This window comes from Bos indicus x Bos taurus, chromosome 3, assembly GCF_003369695.1.
Source record: "Bos indicus x Bos taurus breed Angus x Brahman F1 hybrid chromosome 3, Bos_hybrid_MaternalHap_v2.0, whole genome shotgun sequence".
Taxonomy (NCBI): Eukaryota; Metazoa; Chordata; class Mammalia; order Artiodactyla; family Bovidae; genus Bos; species Bos indicus x Bos taurus.
Window position 1 is genome coordinate 19,399,735 of NC_040078.1, and position 16,481 is coordinate 19,416,215.

General features: G+C 38.4%; 1 protein-coding gene across 7 annotated transcripts in view; it reads left to right on the forward strand.

Moving 5' to 3' along the window:
• POGZ (pogo transposable element derived with ZNF domain) overlaps positions 1–16,481 on the forward strand; it is a 47,382-nt gene that overhangs the window by 18,107 nt on the left and 12,794 nt on the right. For 3 of the 7 annotated variants that reach the window (XM_027533658.1, XM_027533662.1, XM_027533697.1), the window contains 7 exons: positions 7,944–8,119; positions 9,020–9,128; positions 10,285–10,575; positions 10,656–10,874; positions 13,637–13,743; positions 14,425–14,762; positions 15,157–15,311. In XM_027533658.1, the coding sequence (XP_027389459.1) occupies positions 7,944–8,119; positions 9,020–9,128; positions 10,285–10,575; positions 10,656–10,874; positions 13,637–13,743; positions 14,425–14,762; positions 15,157–15,311 (1,395 nt within the window). The remainder of the gene's footprint in view (positions 1–7,943; positions 8,120–9,019; positions 9,129–10,284; positions 10,576–10,655; positions 10,875–13,636; positions 13,744–14,424; positions 14,763–15,156; positions 15,312–16,481) is intronic. The other 4 variants (XM_027533661.1, XM_027533670.1, XM_027533679.1 and 1 more) reach the window with 2 other exon arrangements.

The following is a 16,481-nucleotide window of genomic DNA, read 5'->3' on the forward strand; positions in this document are numbered from 1 at the left end:
TCCATATTTTCTTTGACAGCTTCATTTGGTCATTGGTTCTTGGGTGTGGAAAATAGGATAGGGTTGTTGTCTACCTGAAGGAAATGGTGAAAGAGTGGTTTTTTTTTAGTGAGTTGATTGACTAGTGAAGTTACATAGTATTGGCTTCTGTTTCATTTCCTATTTTCTTTTTTTTTTCAATATTCATTCATTTACGTTCAGTTCAGTTCAGTCACTCAGTTGTGTCCGACTCTTTGCGACCCCATGAATTGCAGCACGCCAGGCCTCCCTGTCCATCACCAATTCCCGGAGTTTACTCAAATTCATGTCCATCGAATTGGTGATGCCATCCAGCCATCTCATCCTCTGTCGTCCCCTTCTCCTCCTGCCCCCAATCCCTCCCAGCATCAGAGTCTTTTCCAATGAGTCAACTCTTTGCATGAGGTGGCCAAAGTATTGGAGTTTCAGCTTTAGCATCAGTCCTTCCAATGAACACCCAGGACTGATCTCCCTTAGGATGGACTGGTTGGATCTCCTTGCAGTCCAAGGGACTCTCAAGAGTCTTCTCCAACACCACAGTTCAAAAGCATCAATTCTTGGGTGCTCAGCTTTCTTCACAGTCCAACTCTCACATCCATACATGACCACTGGAAAAACCATAGCCTTGACTAGACGGACCTTTGTTGGCAAAGTAATGTCTCTGCTTTTGAATATGCTATCTACGTTGGTCGTAACGTTCCTTCCAAGGAGTAAGCGTCTTTTAATTTCATGGCTGCAGTCACCATCTGCAGTGATTTTGGAGCCCCCCAAAATAACGTCTGACACTGTTTGCACTGTTTCCCCATCTATTTGCCATGAAGTGATGGGACCGGATGCCATGATCTTCGTTTTCTGAATGTTGAGCTTTAAGCCAACTTTTTCACTCTCCACTTTCACTTTCATCAAGAGGCTTTTGAGTTCCTCTTCACTTTCTGCCATAAGGGTGGTGTCATCTGCATATCTGAGGTTATTGATACTTCTGGCAATCTTGATTCCAGCTTGTGCTTCTTCCAGCCCAGTGTTTCTCATGATGTACTCTGCATATAAGTTAAATAAGCAGGGTGACAATATACGGCCTTGACATAACTCCTTTTCCTATTTGGAACCAGTCTGTTATTCCATGTCCAGTTTTACCTGTTGCTTCCTGACCTGCATATAGGTTTCTCAAGAGGCAAGTCAGGTGGCCTGGTCTGGTATTCCCACCTCTTTTAGAATTTTCCACAGTTTATTGTGATCCACACAGTCAAAGGCTTTGGCATAGTCAATAAAGCCAGCAACAATTATACAAGCATTAACAATTTATATCAGGGGTCATATAGCATGTAATATTTTTAAAGTTAGATAAATCTTAATAATTTCACAATTAAAATGGCTTTTTTATTCCCCAAAGTAGTAAACCATATACCAAAAAAAGGAAAGAAAAAAAAAACTTGTCTTCAATTGTGAAGATGATAAATATTTTTGAAAAGAGAATTTACCACAAAAATATGTTTCATCCCCACCCAAAAAAAAAAAAACCTGAACTTTACACAAAATTCACATTTTATTTACACTGAAATAAACTATACAAATTGATATTCTTCACCAAAAATAACAGCATTGTTTTCGTAGTATTTCTAGATAAGCCACCAAACACTTACTTTTGCAGGTTTTCTAGATTTTGCTTGTAAATCAGGATGAGGCAGAAGAAAACAGACAAATCAGCTGTAGTATCCATGACCTCGGATCCTTTCTTGACCGTGCAACTGAAGTGTTCACCACGTACCTGCCAAAAAGCTTACGAAGGCTTCCTTCATAGGAATGTAAACAGCAACTACCAGATGTGGGACAACAATGGCAGGCCTTCCATTCAAACTTTAACTGTAGCTTCTTGCTTTAACTTCATTTGATAAAGACAAAATCTACTTTGAAATCCTTGTTTAGTGAGCTCACACATTTCTCTTACAGTCTGATAATTTTCATAACGGCCCCTTTCAAATTTTTAACAGCGTACTTAAAACTACTATTCAAAGGTCAGTCATGAGCTTCATTATAACATTTTTTATTATGTTTCCTTCCTCCCATACCTCCTGCTTCCTTTCTGATGACTATTTCTACATTCTGAAAATGAGTTATTGGCAAGTTATGTCTCAAGATTCATGTCTAGAGTAAACATCTTCATAGAATTACTGCATTGCTATAAAGGACTTATTTTTAATTATTTTATAAGATTAATACGTGCATTGTAGAAAAAGGGGACAGTAAAAGGAATGAAACAATTTTTAACTATAATCCTACTACCTGGAGATAACTGATTATAACTTATTCTGTACTTATATGTATCTTTTTAATTAATTCATTTATTTTCTTATTTTGGGCTGCACGTGGTCTTTGTTGGTTTGTGCGGGCCTTCTCTAGTTACTCTCTAGTTGCAGTGCACAGGCTTCTCATTGCAGCAGTGTGTCTTGTTTCTGACCATGGGCCCTAGGGCTTAGTGGTTGAGGCACGGGCTCGATAGTTGTGGCACACAGGTCTAGTTGCCATGTGGCGTCTTCCCAGACCAGGGATTGAACTTGTGTCTCCTGCATTGGCGCTTTACCACTGGTCAACTAGGGAAGTCCCCATATGTGTACTTTATGGACATCTATATGCTATGTGAAGTGATTCACTCCTTATAAAAATGAGCCCATACAGATTCTAATTGCTTTTTCCCCTTAATATGTAGTGATTTTAATAAATCTTTATGTAACATTTTTGATGATTATTTCCTGTTGTTTGGTTAACAGTCCTTAGCAATAGGTTGTAAAGGGGTGTACTACTACTTTCAAAGAGTTTTTGTAAACATCTGTCTTTTCTCATATCCTTAGTTCTGAGAATATATTTCTAAATGTCAAATTGTTGTATCAGAGGTTATCACAGTTTTTAAGGATTTTGATCAGTATTTTTCCTGAAATGGCCATCTAGACATGTTGTATCTTATGTTTCCAGTAGAAGTGAACCTGGTATTCTTACTTTTGGATATAACCATTTACCTCCCATATTTTTGGACATTTATTACAATCCCATTTTTTGTGATTATAAACAGTGTTACGATGAACATTCTCAGGCATCATATCTGTGCCTACTATGTAAGCATATCTGTCATATAAAGTAAGATTGCTGGGTCAGGCATTTAAAATTTGATAGTATCAAGTTGCCATAAGAGATTGCTGTACATACGGCCTCACCAGTCAATCTTTGGATATCAAAAAAATAATTTTTATTACATGGAAAACCCCTAGAATTCTTTTTCAACATATAATTAGTGACCCTCATATATATATAAAGATGAGGAACCTCTAGAGATTTTTTTCATTTTTTACAGATGTGGAAACCAAGGTGTGGAGAGTCTGAATAATATACTTAAGGTCAAATAGTAAGTGACTAAACTGGATTTGAATTATTTAGACTTCGAAACGTGTGGCCTTCCCACTGCATTATACTGCTTTCCTGTGTTTCTCTTAAAATAATCTTGTCACAGTGCTATGAGCAACCAGTTTTGCTAAATTTCCCTTTGATCACAGCATTCCGAGGCCCAAGATGAGCATCACATGACTTAATTTCTTTGAATGGACCTTTGATTCCTGTGGCCTATGTGCAAAAATTTTTTTGAAATATAAAAATTGATTTTATTTACTTTAGAAAGCTCTAGCATTCAAATTAAAATGTTGACCCGTGTTCATGGTTTAAAAAAAAAAAAAAGGTATAGACTGGTTACTACAGTTACATATGTCTTGTGTGTTCTTCCAAAAATTCTTCAGTTCTGGAAGTTCTCTGGTGGTACAGTAGTCAGGACTCCGAGCTTTTACTGCCAAGGGCCTGAGTTCAATCCCTGGTTGGGAAACTAAGATACCATAAGTCTCACAGCCAAAAAAACAATAAAGGCTTAAAATTTCTTTCATGCATAGATAAGCACACATTAATAGATTGAGTTTGTCTAGCTTTCTTTTTTGTATAAAATATATAGCTGTGTGACTTCTATCAAATACTCTTGAAATGCCAGCATTATTCATTATAGCCCAGAAGTGAAAACTACATAAGATGTTGAATGAATAAGCAAAATGTGGTATATTCATACAACGCAACATTATTGGGCCATAGAAAGAAGTGGAATAGTGATACATGCTGCAGCATGAATGAACCTTGGAAAACATGCTGACTGAAAGAAGTCAAATACAAAAAGGCCGCCATGTATTGTGTGACTCCATTATTATGAAATGCCCACAACTGACGAATCTATAGAAACAGAAAGTAAAACTGTTGGTTGCCAGGGCTGGGGGAAGTAGAATGGGGAATAACTGCTAATGGGTATAAGGTTTCTTTTGGGGATGATGAAATCTGGAATTAAATAGTGGTGATGATTGCACAAAATCTGTGAATATACGTAAGAGCCTTCAAATCATACACTTCAAATGGGTGATACAGTATGTATGGTATGTGAATTACATCTCAGTAAGGCTTTTTTCTTTTTTAAGAAAATGTTAGGAATAAAATTGCAGAAGATGTTTTACTATTGTTTTTGCCATTCTTGAGAATCCATCACTCAGCATTTAGAAATTATTCCTATAGTTCTGGCTGATCGTATATATGCATTGGAAAGGAACATGAAATGAAATGACCTGCTTAATTCTGAGCTGTGAATAATGTGAATTTAATGTTATAAATTTTTTACTGTAATTATGATTTTCAATTCCTGTTTGGTCCATTTCTACTCCATTTAGCCCTCTTATCTCTGAGGTTTAAGGCTATGTAAATAAACTTAATGAAAAAAATCAGGACCTTCAGATTTGTAAAATAAACAGAATGTGTTTTGAGAGAAGCTGTTGGATGTTCTATTATTTAATCTGTTTAAGGCTGTGGTACTTAATTGAGAGCAGACCTACAGGTAGAGAATTGGTTGGATGATTCTTTTAAAGGCTTTTTTAAGCCTCAAGATTCTGACTGACTGACTGGTTTTCTGGAAATAGAACTTTGGAAGACTTCTGAATTGTCAGCATTTCTTTTAGGAAAGAATAAGAATGCAGGAATCATTAAAAACAATTCATTTGTTTGAATTGGAATTATTATATTGGAATGAATTTATAGAATTCATTAAATAAATATTTACTCTGGGTGACTTGCCATATGCTGGTTTTGCTTTCAGTTGAATTGTAAACCTAGTCTATGGTTAGAAGCCTTCTTTGTTTGCACTTTATTTTTGGGAAGGTCCTAACAATTCACCAGAATTCAAACATGACCCTAACATCAGAGAATATTTGCAGAAAATGTGTTAATGTTCTTTATAGTAGTAGACTATGTATAGATTTCCTGGAAACAAGGCCTGTCTTTTGAGACTTTCTAATACTAGTTGATTCCACATAAATGCAAAAAATTTTCCATCCTTCCCTTCCTATATTTAGATGAGATGTTTAGTCATTGATTTTATCTTAAGAATTTTTAGTTTCAGATAATTTATTTTATTTTACTCTAGCAGTTAAAATAGTGACTAGAAAATATGTATTTTTATTTAGTCAATATTTTTCCAACAATAAATTGTGAAAGAATAAAAAGATGGATGGGGAAGCTATAGGTTAAAAGAGATTAAAGATGTCCATCAGTTGTACTTTATGAATGCTTTTGTAACCTAACTCAAACAAAAAAATATAATTGTCAATTTGAATTTTAACTGGATATTTAATATCAAAGAATTGTTTTGTTTATTTATGGCTGCATTGCACAGCATGTGGGATCTTAGTTCCCAGACCAGGGATCCAACCTGTGCACCCTTCTGTGAAAGTGTAGAGTCCTAACCACTGGACCACCAGGAAAGCCCCCAAGAATTATATATTTAACTTTATTGAGGCATAATTGACAAATAAAATTGTAAGATACTTAATGTGTACATTATGGGGATTTGATATATGTATGTGTTGTGAAAGGATTCTCACTGTCTAGTTAATTAACATATCCACCACCTCACATATTTATCATTTTGGGGGGCTGGGATAGGAATAGTGAGAATGTTTAAGTTCTCTCGGCAAACTTTAATTATATCATACAGTGTTATCCACTATAGTCACAGAATTATAATATTTTTTAGGAGTGATAATGATGTTGTATTTCTTCTTTTTTAGGATCTTTACTTTTTAGAGATATATATTGACGTATTTATAGATGATATGATCTGATACTTGTTTCAGCATAATATGGGAACTGGTAAGAGGGTGTGAGGTATAGATGAAAGAAGGTTGGCTTTAAGTTGATAATTATTGAAGCTGGTATAGGTACATGGAGGTTTATTATAGTGTTCTGTTTTTCTATATATTTGAACATTTTCATAATAAAATATTTATGTTGAAATATATAGAGAGAAAAGGACCCATATAATTAGCATAGACAGAACTTGGAATTTTTTTGTCTGTCAGCTTCTATAATTACTTGTTTGCTGGCCCAGTTACCATGAGAATCTAGTCCACTGATGATCTCTCAGTTTCTGGGAGAACATGGGGCAAGTCACTATTGGCCCATTAATAGCCAGCCACCTGTATACCCACTTTGGTGGTCTAGCTTTGTAGCTAACTACTAATGCCATTTGTCACATGTAACTTAAAACTTCATAGGAGTTCATCCCATTCTAGTGAAAAGAGCTGCAGTATTTTGCTTGAATCTTTGATTTAGGCATACTGGCTCTCTGAAATAGAATTTAGAGTAGTCTTTGTAAATCAGGAAACTTAATGTTAATGATTTTTTTAGCCAAACTTAGCAAACAGAGGCTTCCCAGGTGGAGCTAGCGGTAAAGAATCCACCTGCCAATGCAGGAGACTCAAGAGACAAGGGTTCGATCCCTGGGTTGGGAAGATCCCTTGGAATAAGAAATGGCAACCTGCTCCAGGATTCTTGCCTGGGAAGTCCAATGAACAGAGTGGGCTACAGTCCAACGAGCTGCAAAGAGTTGGACATGACTGAGCACTGAGAACATCCAGCAAATATAGGACTTAAACATTTCCAAAGTTACTTTTATCACACAGGAAAAAGAATTTAAAATACTTTAGTTTTCAGATATTTATGATATTGTTACTATTTATTCATGAATGAATCTTCTGAAGTCATATTTATTGGTTTTGGCAGGTGTGTTCTTTATAAGTTCAGATGACATAAAGAAGTCTCTGTTTCCATACCTATACATCCTATACAAGACAGTGGATATTTAGAGAACCTGTTGCATTTCTGAGATTTGGCTCACTGGGAAGCTGAATTACTGTTTGTTGATGAATATTCCTCTTTTTAAAAGTTTAAGGTAGATTAACAACAAATCACATTCCAAAAAATAGGTTTTACATAGTAAAAATATGGAGAAAGAATTTATATGTTACTTGGTTTTGCTGATTTGGTATTGGGAAATTATACGTGGTCACTTAAATCATCAAAGTGATAGCCATGTAAAAGTCTTACCATGTGTGTTAAGACATGCCTTGTTAAGATACGTGGGTTTCCTGATGGCTCAGTGGTAAAGAACCTGCCTGCCACTGCAGGAGACGCAGGTTCGATCCCTGTGTCCGGAAGATGTCCTAGAGAAGGAAATGGCAACCCACTCCAATGGGAAATCGCATGGACAGAGGAGCCTGGCGGGCTACGGTCCATGGGATCACTAAAGAGTTGTTCACAATTTAGCAATTAAATAACAAGTTAAGATATGAGGGAGATTTTGGTGAACTTTCTGTATCTATGTATTTTTCTGTTCATTGTAGCTTTGGGTAAAGCTTAAATATTTGGTAAGTTTGATGACATTAAACCTGAGGTGAGTGACAGTCTTGGATATCTTAATACATGGGGACACCATTTCTTACCTAAGACCATTGTGTTGCTTATAAATTGTGGCTTACAGTGGTTTTTTTTTCCTTCTTCTTTTTCTTCTTTTTACCCTTTAGCTGGCAATTCTTTGGTGCAACAAGGTGGACAGCCACTCATCCTAACCCAGAATCCAGCCCCAGGTCTCGGTACAATGGTTACTCAACCAGTATTGAGGCCTGTGCAGGTCATGCAGAATGCCAACCATGTGACTAGTTCGCCGGTAGCCTCACAGCCAATATTTATCACTACACAGGTAAGTAGGACTCTGAATTCTGGGACCTGGTAGAATTCTGGGACTGTGGGAACTGTGGGAACTGTGGCTCTGACTTGAGTCTCCAGCATAATTAGAAATGGTTCTAGGTTCTGTCCTTTGGTCTGGCTTTCTCATTTACTAGTTTTTATTTGCTGCTGACTTCAGTAGTCAGCCCAACATAGCATATAGCTGGGCAATTTCCTCTTTATGCCCCCAGAGGCTGTTAAGTAATTTGATTGAGGTCTAGGCAGGAGAGAGTGGGAAGCTTGCATGAGGAAGAGGAAGCCTTGGTCCTCAAAAGTTCTCACCCTTTGCTTGGGCTATTTTTCTTAAACTGCGGTGAGTTAGTTGACTTACAGAAATATATGTGCAAAATTGGTGAAGTGCAGGGAGATCTTTGAAAGAGAAGGAAGGTGACTTATTTGATATAAATGAGAATTGGAGTTGAAAACCCAGTGCTGGTGTGGGATAAAAAGGCAGATGCTTTTTCCTGCCTTGTCTTACAGATTTCCCAGAGGTGTATGGCCTTTTGAAGTAGACTTTGGGGACAGTTTCCTACAGTTGTTTATGTGTTGAATCACTCCATTAGTGTCAGTTTTTTCCCCATTCTTAGGGGTCAGTTTGTGGATGAGTTTTTTAAACTGAGGTTCTCTTAAGACAAGAACTAGGTTTTCATTTTTGTTCATATGCACCAAACCTCATTCTCCAGTTTTAATATTTGTCACTCAAAAGTTTGCCAGAAGTCCAGAATTTTCTCCATCTCAGTCATTTAAAAGCTCTAGTTCGAGAGAGAGAATCATTAGGTAAGAGTGTGGGAACTTTTTGGACATAGGTCTGAATACAGTCTCTGCTAGTGTTAGCTGATCTCCATGTTAAAGATCCTTTTGCTTTTTAATGCAGGGATTTCCTGTAAGAAATGTCCGGCCTGTACAAAATGCAATGAATCAGGTTGGGATTGTGTTGAACGTACAGCAAGGCCAAACGGTTAGACCAATTACACTAGTCCCAGGTAAGGAAAAATGTCTACCCATTTGGAATAAACCAGCATCCAAAAGACTTGTTTTTGTTGTTTCTAAGTGTTGAAGGTCATTTAAAAAGTATACTTTCTGAAACTACAAAAATCATATTGAGTTAAGCCCCATTTTTAAAAAACTTCCTAACCTTTGGCCAGGGTGGTAATTTTATTTTTCTTTTTAACTTTTTACCACCTTTCATGAGGTAGTAAAACAGGGTTTTTATAGTTACTTTCCTGTTTCTGCTGTTTTATTCAGCTGTTGTTTGTTATCCTGGAGGACTGTTATTAATGCAAACTCCCAAATTCTGTATTCCTAATAAGTCTACTTACTTACATGGTGGGCTTAAAAACTTATTTTGCTTGCATTTTACAGCATAGATTTGGAATATAAGTTAAACAAATGGCATATTCTTTGAGGATGAATATTGCTAATGACTAGTGGTGGGGTTTTTTTGTTTTTGTTTTTAAGAAATTGAAAGATAATTCTTTAAAATCTTATAATCTTGCCCCCAGTTCTATATTCAGTGTTTACTACATTTTGGGCCAAAAAATACTATATTATTTTAGTTGTGGTAAAGGTAGCTTGTCTTCCTAAGTTTTTGTCATTGTTCTCAGAGCCCATTGGGATTTTGGCCTTCAGGTCTGAGCTTATCCTATCTAGTTCTGATATTTCTTAAATACTTGTAAGTGAATTGTCTAGTTGATCCAGGAGACTCACCTTTGGGACATCCTAGTAGAATGGCATGCATAGTCTGTCTTCTCTGTGAGTTTGTGTAAGAGAATGAAAGACTCTTTAGTATTCTGAGAAAGAAGGATTACTTTTTTCAGAACCAGCTCTGCCTCTTGGCCTATGTATACCCATACTGCTTCCCACTCTATACCCATTATTCTCTTCCAGTACCAAGGTCAGGCTATTCATGATTTACTCTTGGAATAGAAAAGGCAGCGTGCTAAGGTGTTTGGGGAGGAGTTGATGGAAATCTGCTTTCACTGTGATGTTTGTAGGGCTGATTACTGAGGCTAACTGCTTTCATCAGTTTGGGGAAATAATCTTTTCCTATTCTAGTATTTCCAGTAAACACAGAGGGAATGTGTTATAGGAGAGCTCACTAACCAAGATTTGGTGCTTTTCTTTGTCTCTCTTTTGAAGCCCCAGGTACCCAGTTTGTTAAGCCGACAGTTGGCGTCCCACAAGTGTTCTCTCAGATGACCCCTGTGAGGCCAGGCTCCACGATGCCTGTGCGGCCCACCACCAACACCTTCACCACCGTCATCCCAGCCACTCTCACCATTCGAAGCACCGTCCCACAGTCCCAGTCCCAGTCGACCAAGTCCACTCCCAGCACTTCCACCACACCCACTGCCACACAGCCGACCTCACTGGGGCACCTTGCTGTCCAGCCCCCAGGCCAATCCAGCCAGACTCAGAACCCCAAACTAGGTGAGGCTTGGGAAGAGGAGATAGCACAGTTGGGGTGGGTGGTGGCTGGAGAACAGATGATTATCACTTGGTCAAAAAAGCTCCCTCCTTCCCCTCTCCACCTGCAGTGAGCATTGCCAGCTTTGTCACTGTGAAGCGACCTGGTGTTACAGGTGAAAATAGCAATGAAGTGGCCAAACTGGTGAATACCCTTAACACCATCCCTTCCCTGGGCCAGAGTCCTGGGCCAGTGGTGGTATCCAACAACAGCTCCGCACATGGCTCTCAAAGAACCAGCGGGCCTGAGTCTTCAATGAAAGGTACGATAATCAGAAAGACTCTGGGCAGCCAATCATTCAAAAACATTAGCATAACGTATTTATTGTATCAGAAGTCTATACTGTGAAATAGAGAAAATAGGGTATAGTTGCAATAGTCTGTTATCACAGAAACTTTAGTAAAGGGGACTGCCACTTGTGAAGAGTGTAACTGCTGCTGCTGCTAAGTCGCTTCAGTCGTGTCTGACTCTGTGCGACCCCATAGACAGCAGCCCACCAGCCTCCCCTGTCCCTGGGATTCTCCAGGCAAGAACACTGGAGTGGGTTGCCATTTCCTTCTCCAGTGCATGAAAGTGAAAAGTGAAAGTGAAATCGCTCAGTTGTGTCCGACTCTGTGCGACCCTATGGACAGCAGTGCACCAGGCTCCTCCATCCACAGGATTCTCCAGGCAAGAGTACTGGAGTGGGTTGCCATTTCCTTCTCCAGAAAAGTGTAACTAAGTCAGCCCAAAGGAATTTTCTGTTAATTGTGGTTTGGAGACGAATGAAATGGATTGAGTGATCAGAGATGAGTAGGATAATCAAAAGATAGTTCAGGGAGCAGGAGATGTATTTCTAAACTAGATTTTAAAGTTGATATTTGGTAGAGAGGTTTTCAGGTGTAGGATTATGAGCATAACCATATTCAATTTCAGTCCTAGAATAGGACTGGGCAAACCTTTTCTGTAAAGGACCAGATAGTAAATATTTTAGGCTTCATGTACACTATGATTCTGTCACAACTACTTTGTGCCATTTCAGTGCAAAAGTAGCCCTAGACATATGACTGTGTGCCACTAAAGCTATTTATGGGCTCTGAGTTTGGAATTTCATTTTATTTTCATGTGTCAGAAAATCTTATTCTTCTTTTGCTTTTATTTGAACCCTTTACAAATACGAAAACCTTTAACAAATGGTATTGAGAAAACTGGATATTCACATGCAAAAAAATGGAGTTGGGCCATTACCACGCACCATATACAAAAACTAACTCAGTGAATTAAATCCCAAAATAAAAGTCCTAAAACCATAAAACTCTTAGAAGAAAGCATTAGAGGGAGAACTTTATGACATTGGATTTGGCAGTGATTTCTTGCATATGACACCAAAAGCATAGGCAGCAAAAGAAAAAATAGATAAATGAGACTACTCCAAAATTTAAAACTTTAGAGCATCAAAGGGTTAGGGTTATGGAGAGTGGGAAAGCAACTCACTTTTCATGGGAGAAAATATTTGTAACTCATATATCTGATAAGGGCTTAATATACAGAATATATAAACTACTTCTGTATCTCAACCAACAACAGAAGAACAACCCAATTAAAAAATGAGCAAAGGAGCTGAATAGAGAATTCTCAAGGAAGATATACAAATGGCCATTAAACACCAAAAAGAGGCTAAACATCACTGAACATGAAAATGCAAACCACAACTACAGAAAATACTGCTTCACACCGATTAATATAGCTCTTATCCAAAAAAAAAGGGGGTGGGGCAGAAAATAATAACTGTTGGTGAAGGATATAGAGAAAGTAGAACCCCTGTCCATTGCTGATGGGAGTGTAAAATGGGATGATGGTCCCTCAAAAAATGAGATATGAAATTAACCACATGTTGTAATACTTCCATTTGGGGTATATATACCCAGGGACCCAAACAGGTACTTGTACCCCCGTGTTCACAGCAACGTTATTTACAAAAGCCTGTAGATGGAAGGAAGCATCTCAGATGTTCATCAACTGATGAATGGATAACAAAATATGGTGTGTATATATACAGTGGTATATTCAGTCGCTCATTCATGTCCAACTCTTTGTGACCCCGTGAACTGCAGCATGCCAGGATTCCCTGTCCATCACCAACTCCCGAAGCTTGCTCAAACTCCTGTCGTCCCCTTCTCCCGCCTTCAGTCTTTCCCAGCATCAGGGTCTTTTCCAATGAGTATTCAGGACTGATTTCCTTTAGGATGGACTGGTTGGATCTCCTTGCAGTCCAAAGGACTCTCAAGAGTCTTCTCCAACACCACAGTTCAAAAGCATCAATACTTAAATGGTATATTGTTTGGCCTTAAAAAGGAAAGAAATTCTGATACATGATATAATATGGATGAACCTTCAGGACATTATCTTAAGTAAAATAAGCCAGTCACAAGAGGACAAATACTGTGTGAGTCCAGTTACATGAGGTATCTGGAGTAGTCAAACTCACAGAGACAGAAAGTAGAGTGGTGATTGCTAGAGTTCTAGGAGGAATGAACAGTGGGGAATTAATAATGGGTATAGAGTTTCAGTTTTGAGGGATGGAAAGAGTCTTGGAGATTTCTTGCATGAAAATGTGAACATTCTTAACAACTGAACCAAACATTTTTAAATGCTTAAGAGGAAATTTTATGTGAAGTATATTTTACCATGATTTATAACCAGAACAACAACAGAAAATACATTGGGTTGGCCTAGAAGTTCGTTTGGTTTTCCCCAACAACTTACAGAAAAACTTGTACAAACTTTTTGGCCGACCCAGTAAAAGCCATTCTTAGTTCACACAGAAACTGGCAGCTGGCTGGATCTGGTCTACGAGTTGTGATTTGCTAACCCCTGGCCTAAAGTTAGAAGAATGGTAAAAGGAATGTGCCTCATAGTGACCTCTCATGCTTGCTTACCAACCTTAATTATACCCCTTATGAAGTGTTTAATAATTTTTTTCCAAAAGGCCGATAGTCTTTTTCTGGTATCTTACTAATCTTACCATGTTCTCACTTCTTCCAGTGACCTCGCCCATCCCAGTGTTTGATCTCCAGGATGGTGGACGGAAGATATGTCCACAGTGTAATGCTCACTTCCGTGTTACTGAAGCTCTGAGAGGTCACATGTGTGTAAGTGATGTCACCTGTGATGGGATCCAGCGTAAATGGCTACCGTTCACTGTGTACTTCCTGTAGTCTTGGGAGAGTGTGAGGCAAGGGCTCTGAAATGACTTGGAAGCCTTTTAAAGGGTTATACTCTTGGCCTGTTTTAGAATGAACTCAAAAATATAATAGGAAACATTTAAAGTCCCTCAAATAGATCAGAACATACGTGACCTTAATTCCTTAGTTGGTAGATTTTGAACTGCACAGGAGGACGGGTTTGTTAGATATTCAGAACTTTTTGGCCTCAGTTCATTTTCTATTTATTGTGTCATTGGATAAATCAGGAGCTATTAACCAATTACTAACTCAAGCCTTTCATTTTTTGGTATTAGTCCAGATGCAAAGGTTGGGACTTCTTCCTACCAGGGACCCCAGAACCAGCTTAAACTAGCGAGTGGTTCAAGGATCTAAAACAGGAAGAAGTACAAAGTATGGTGTTTGGAGTGGCATAGATCTATATATAAGTACACACACACAGACACATGAAAAAGAGTGAAACCTGGACATTGTAGAAAACTGCAGGGTGGAAACTAGGTGAGAATACCTAGAACCAAACTGTTACCAAGGAATGTTAGTGGACCTGAGGAGTACATGCATCCAGCCCCCAGGAGAACCAGGATGATCAGATGTCTTCTTTCTTTATAGTACTGTTGCCCAGAAATGGTTGAATACCAGAAGAAAGGAAAATCTCTGGATTCAGAACCCAGTGTCCCATCAGCAGCAAAGCCCCCATCCCCTGAGAAAACAGCTCCTGTTGCTTCCACTCCCTCTTCTACACCTATTCCTGCTCTGTCACCACCTACCAAAGTACCAGAGCCAAATGAGAATGTGGGTGATGCTGTCCAGACCAAGCTCATTATGCTAGTAGATGACTTCTACTATGGACGGGATGGTGGCACAGTAGCCCAGCTCACAAACTTCCCTAAGGTCGCCACATCTTTCCGATGCCCACATTGTACCAAAAGGCTAAAAAACAACATTCGGTGAGTGTTGAAGAGCCTTGGAGCTCACCTTGGACAAGTGAAGGCTGAAAGCTGCTTACATGTTTCAGTTTTTCTGTCTGGAGAATGGCCCTAATTATAGCCTCTCTTGCTCAGGGTTATCAAATCAATAACTAATATTACAGGAGATATTGTGATAATAAATAAAAGATAACTTTGGGTAGAGTGAGACCAGTGCATCTCCTTTCTCAGATAAGTTTCGGGAACCCTCTTAGTTTCTGGGCTGAGCAAAGGACTATCCCAAAAAAGAGGAAGTTGGGTGAGAAGGTGGAAGGGGGGACATATGTAAAGTTTGTTCTGTGATTCCACTGTTGTATTTCTCCAAGGCTTCTGATTTTTTATGTTGTCTGTACTTTTCCTTTGTGCTGTGCTACAGATTTATGAACCATATGAAACATCATGTAGAGCTTGATCAGCAGAATGGTGAGGTGGATGGTCATACTATCTGCCAGCACTGCTATCGTCAGTTTTCCACTCCCTTCCAGCTCCAGTGCCACTTGGAAAATGTTCATAGTCCCTATGAATCAACTAGTAAGTTTGGAAGTTCATAAACTCTAGGGGTGTACTTTGTTCTTCACTCAATGAATGGCACTAGCGGGGAGCCCTTTATATTTCTTCATATGTGGGTAACAGTGTCAGGTAGCTTTTTGCATGTTTATAGTCAGTACTTCACTTACTCTGTTTTCCTACAAGCCTGGCTTCTATTCTGTTCAAGCTTGAGTTGAGTTCAGTGCTTGATTCCAAATATTAGGGGCCTTGGACCACTGTAGAGAGGTATATTTTAAGAGTTTGTTACCTAGATTGTTTTATAGAAGGAGCAAGCATTTGTATTTGGGTCTCCACTTTAGTTAGTAATGTCGTCGTTTTTATGTAGGATAAAAGATAATATTATAAAGTACTTTACCATTAAGACAGTGCTTTCATGAAATATAAGATAAGTTGGAGTGTTAGCTACATCTTAAAGGTGAGAAACAGGCTGAATACAACCCCAGAAATACTTAGTCATTTACTTAAGAGCATACACTTCTTGTAAGGTGACGTGAGGATTTGAATCCAGTCTTCTAGAAATATTTCCTTTATCATATAAGTGATTTCTAGTTTTGTTGAAGAGACAAAAATTGCTTAACTAGGGAAATCTGAGAACAACACTATGTATTTACTATAAATACAGACATTGGATGAAATGAATGATAGGTAGAATAGTTCAGAGAAGGGAAAAGATCCTTGTGGCTGGATTTCACAGAATAGGTAATGTATAAACTTGGTCTTAAATACAAGAAGGATTTAGGTGGATGGAAAATAGAAGAGATTTTATGTGATGGGGAACAGCATGAGCAAACATGTAGAGACAGAAAAATATGCATAATATTGATGCTTTTGCTGCAGATTAAAAATCTTGATTAAAATTGGATTAAACATTAAGGACATCTATTATTAGATCCTTTAACCGAGAAGACTTAAGGTAGAGTAAGCATCACGCCCAGAACTTAAGTCTTTACTTTTCAACAGTTTTCTTGTGTCTGGCTTTCTAGCAGGAAGGCTATGTTAATCTCAGGAATTCATTCAGATGTAAGATTGTGCAGATGAAAAAGAGGCCATGTCTTCCTGTCTTTCCTAAGTCTGTTCCTTCAAGGCAGAATTGTTTTCCCTTTCTCTCTCTTTGGCTGTGGTCATATTGTCAAGGGAAGTAGGATTGTCATG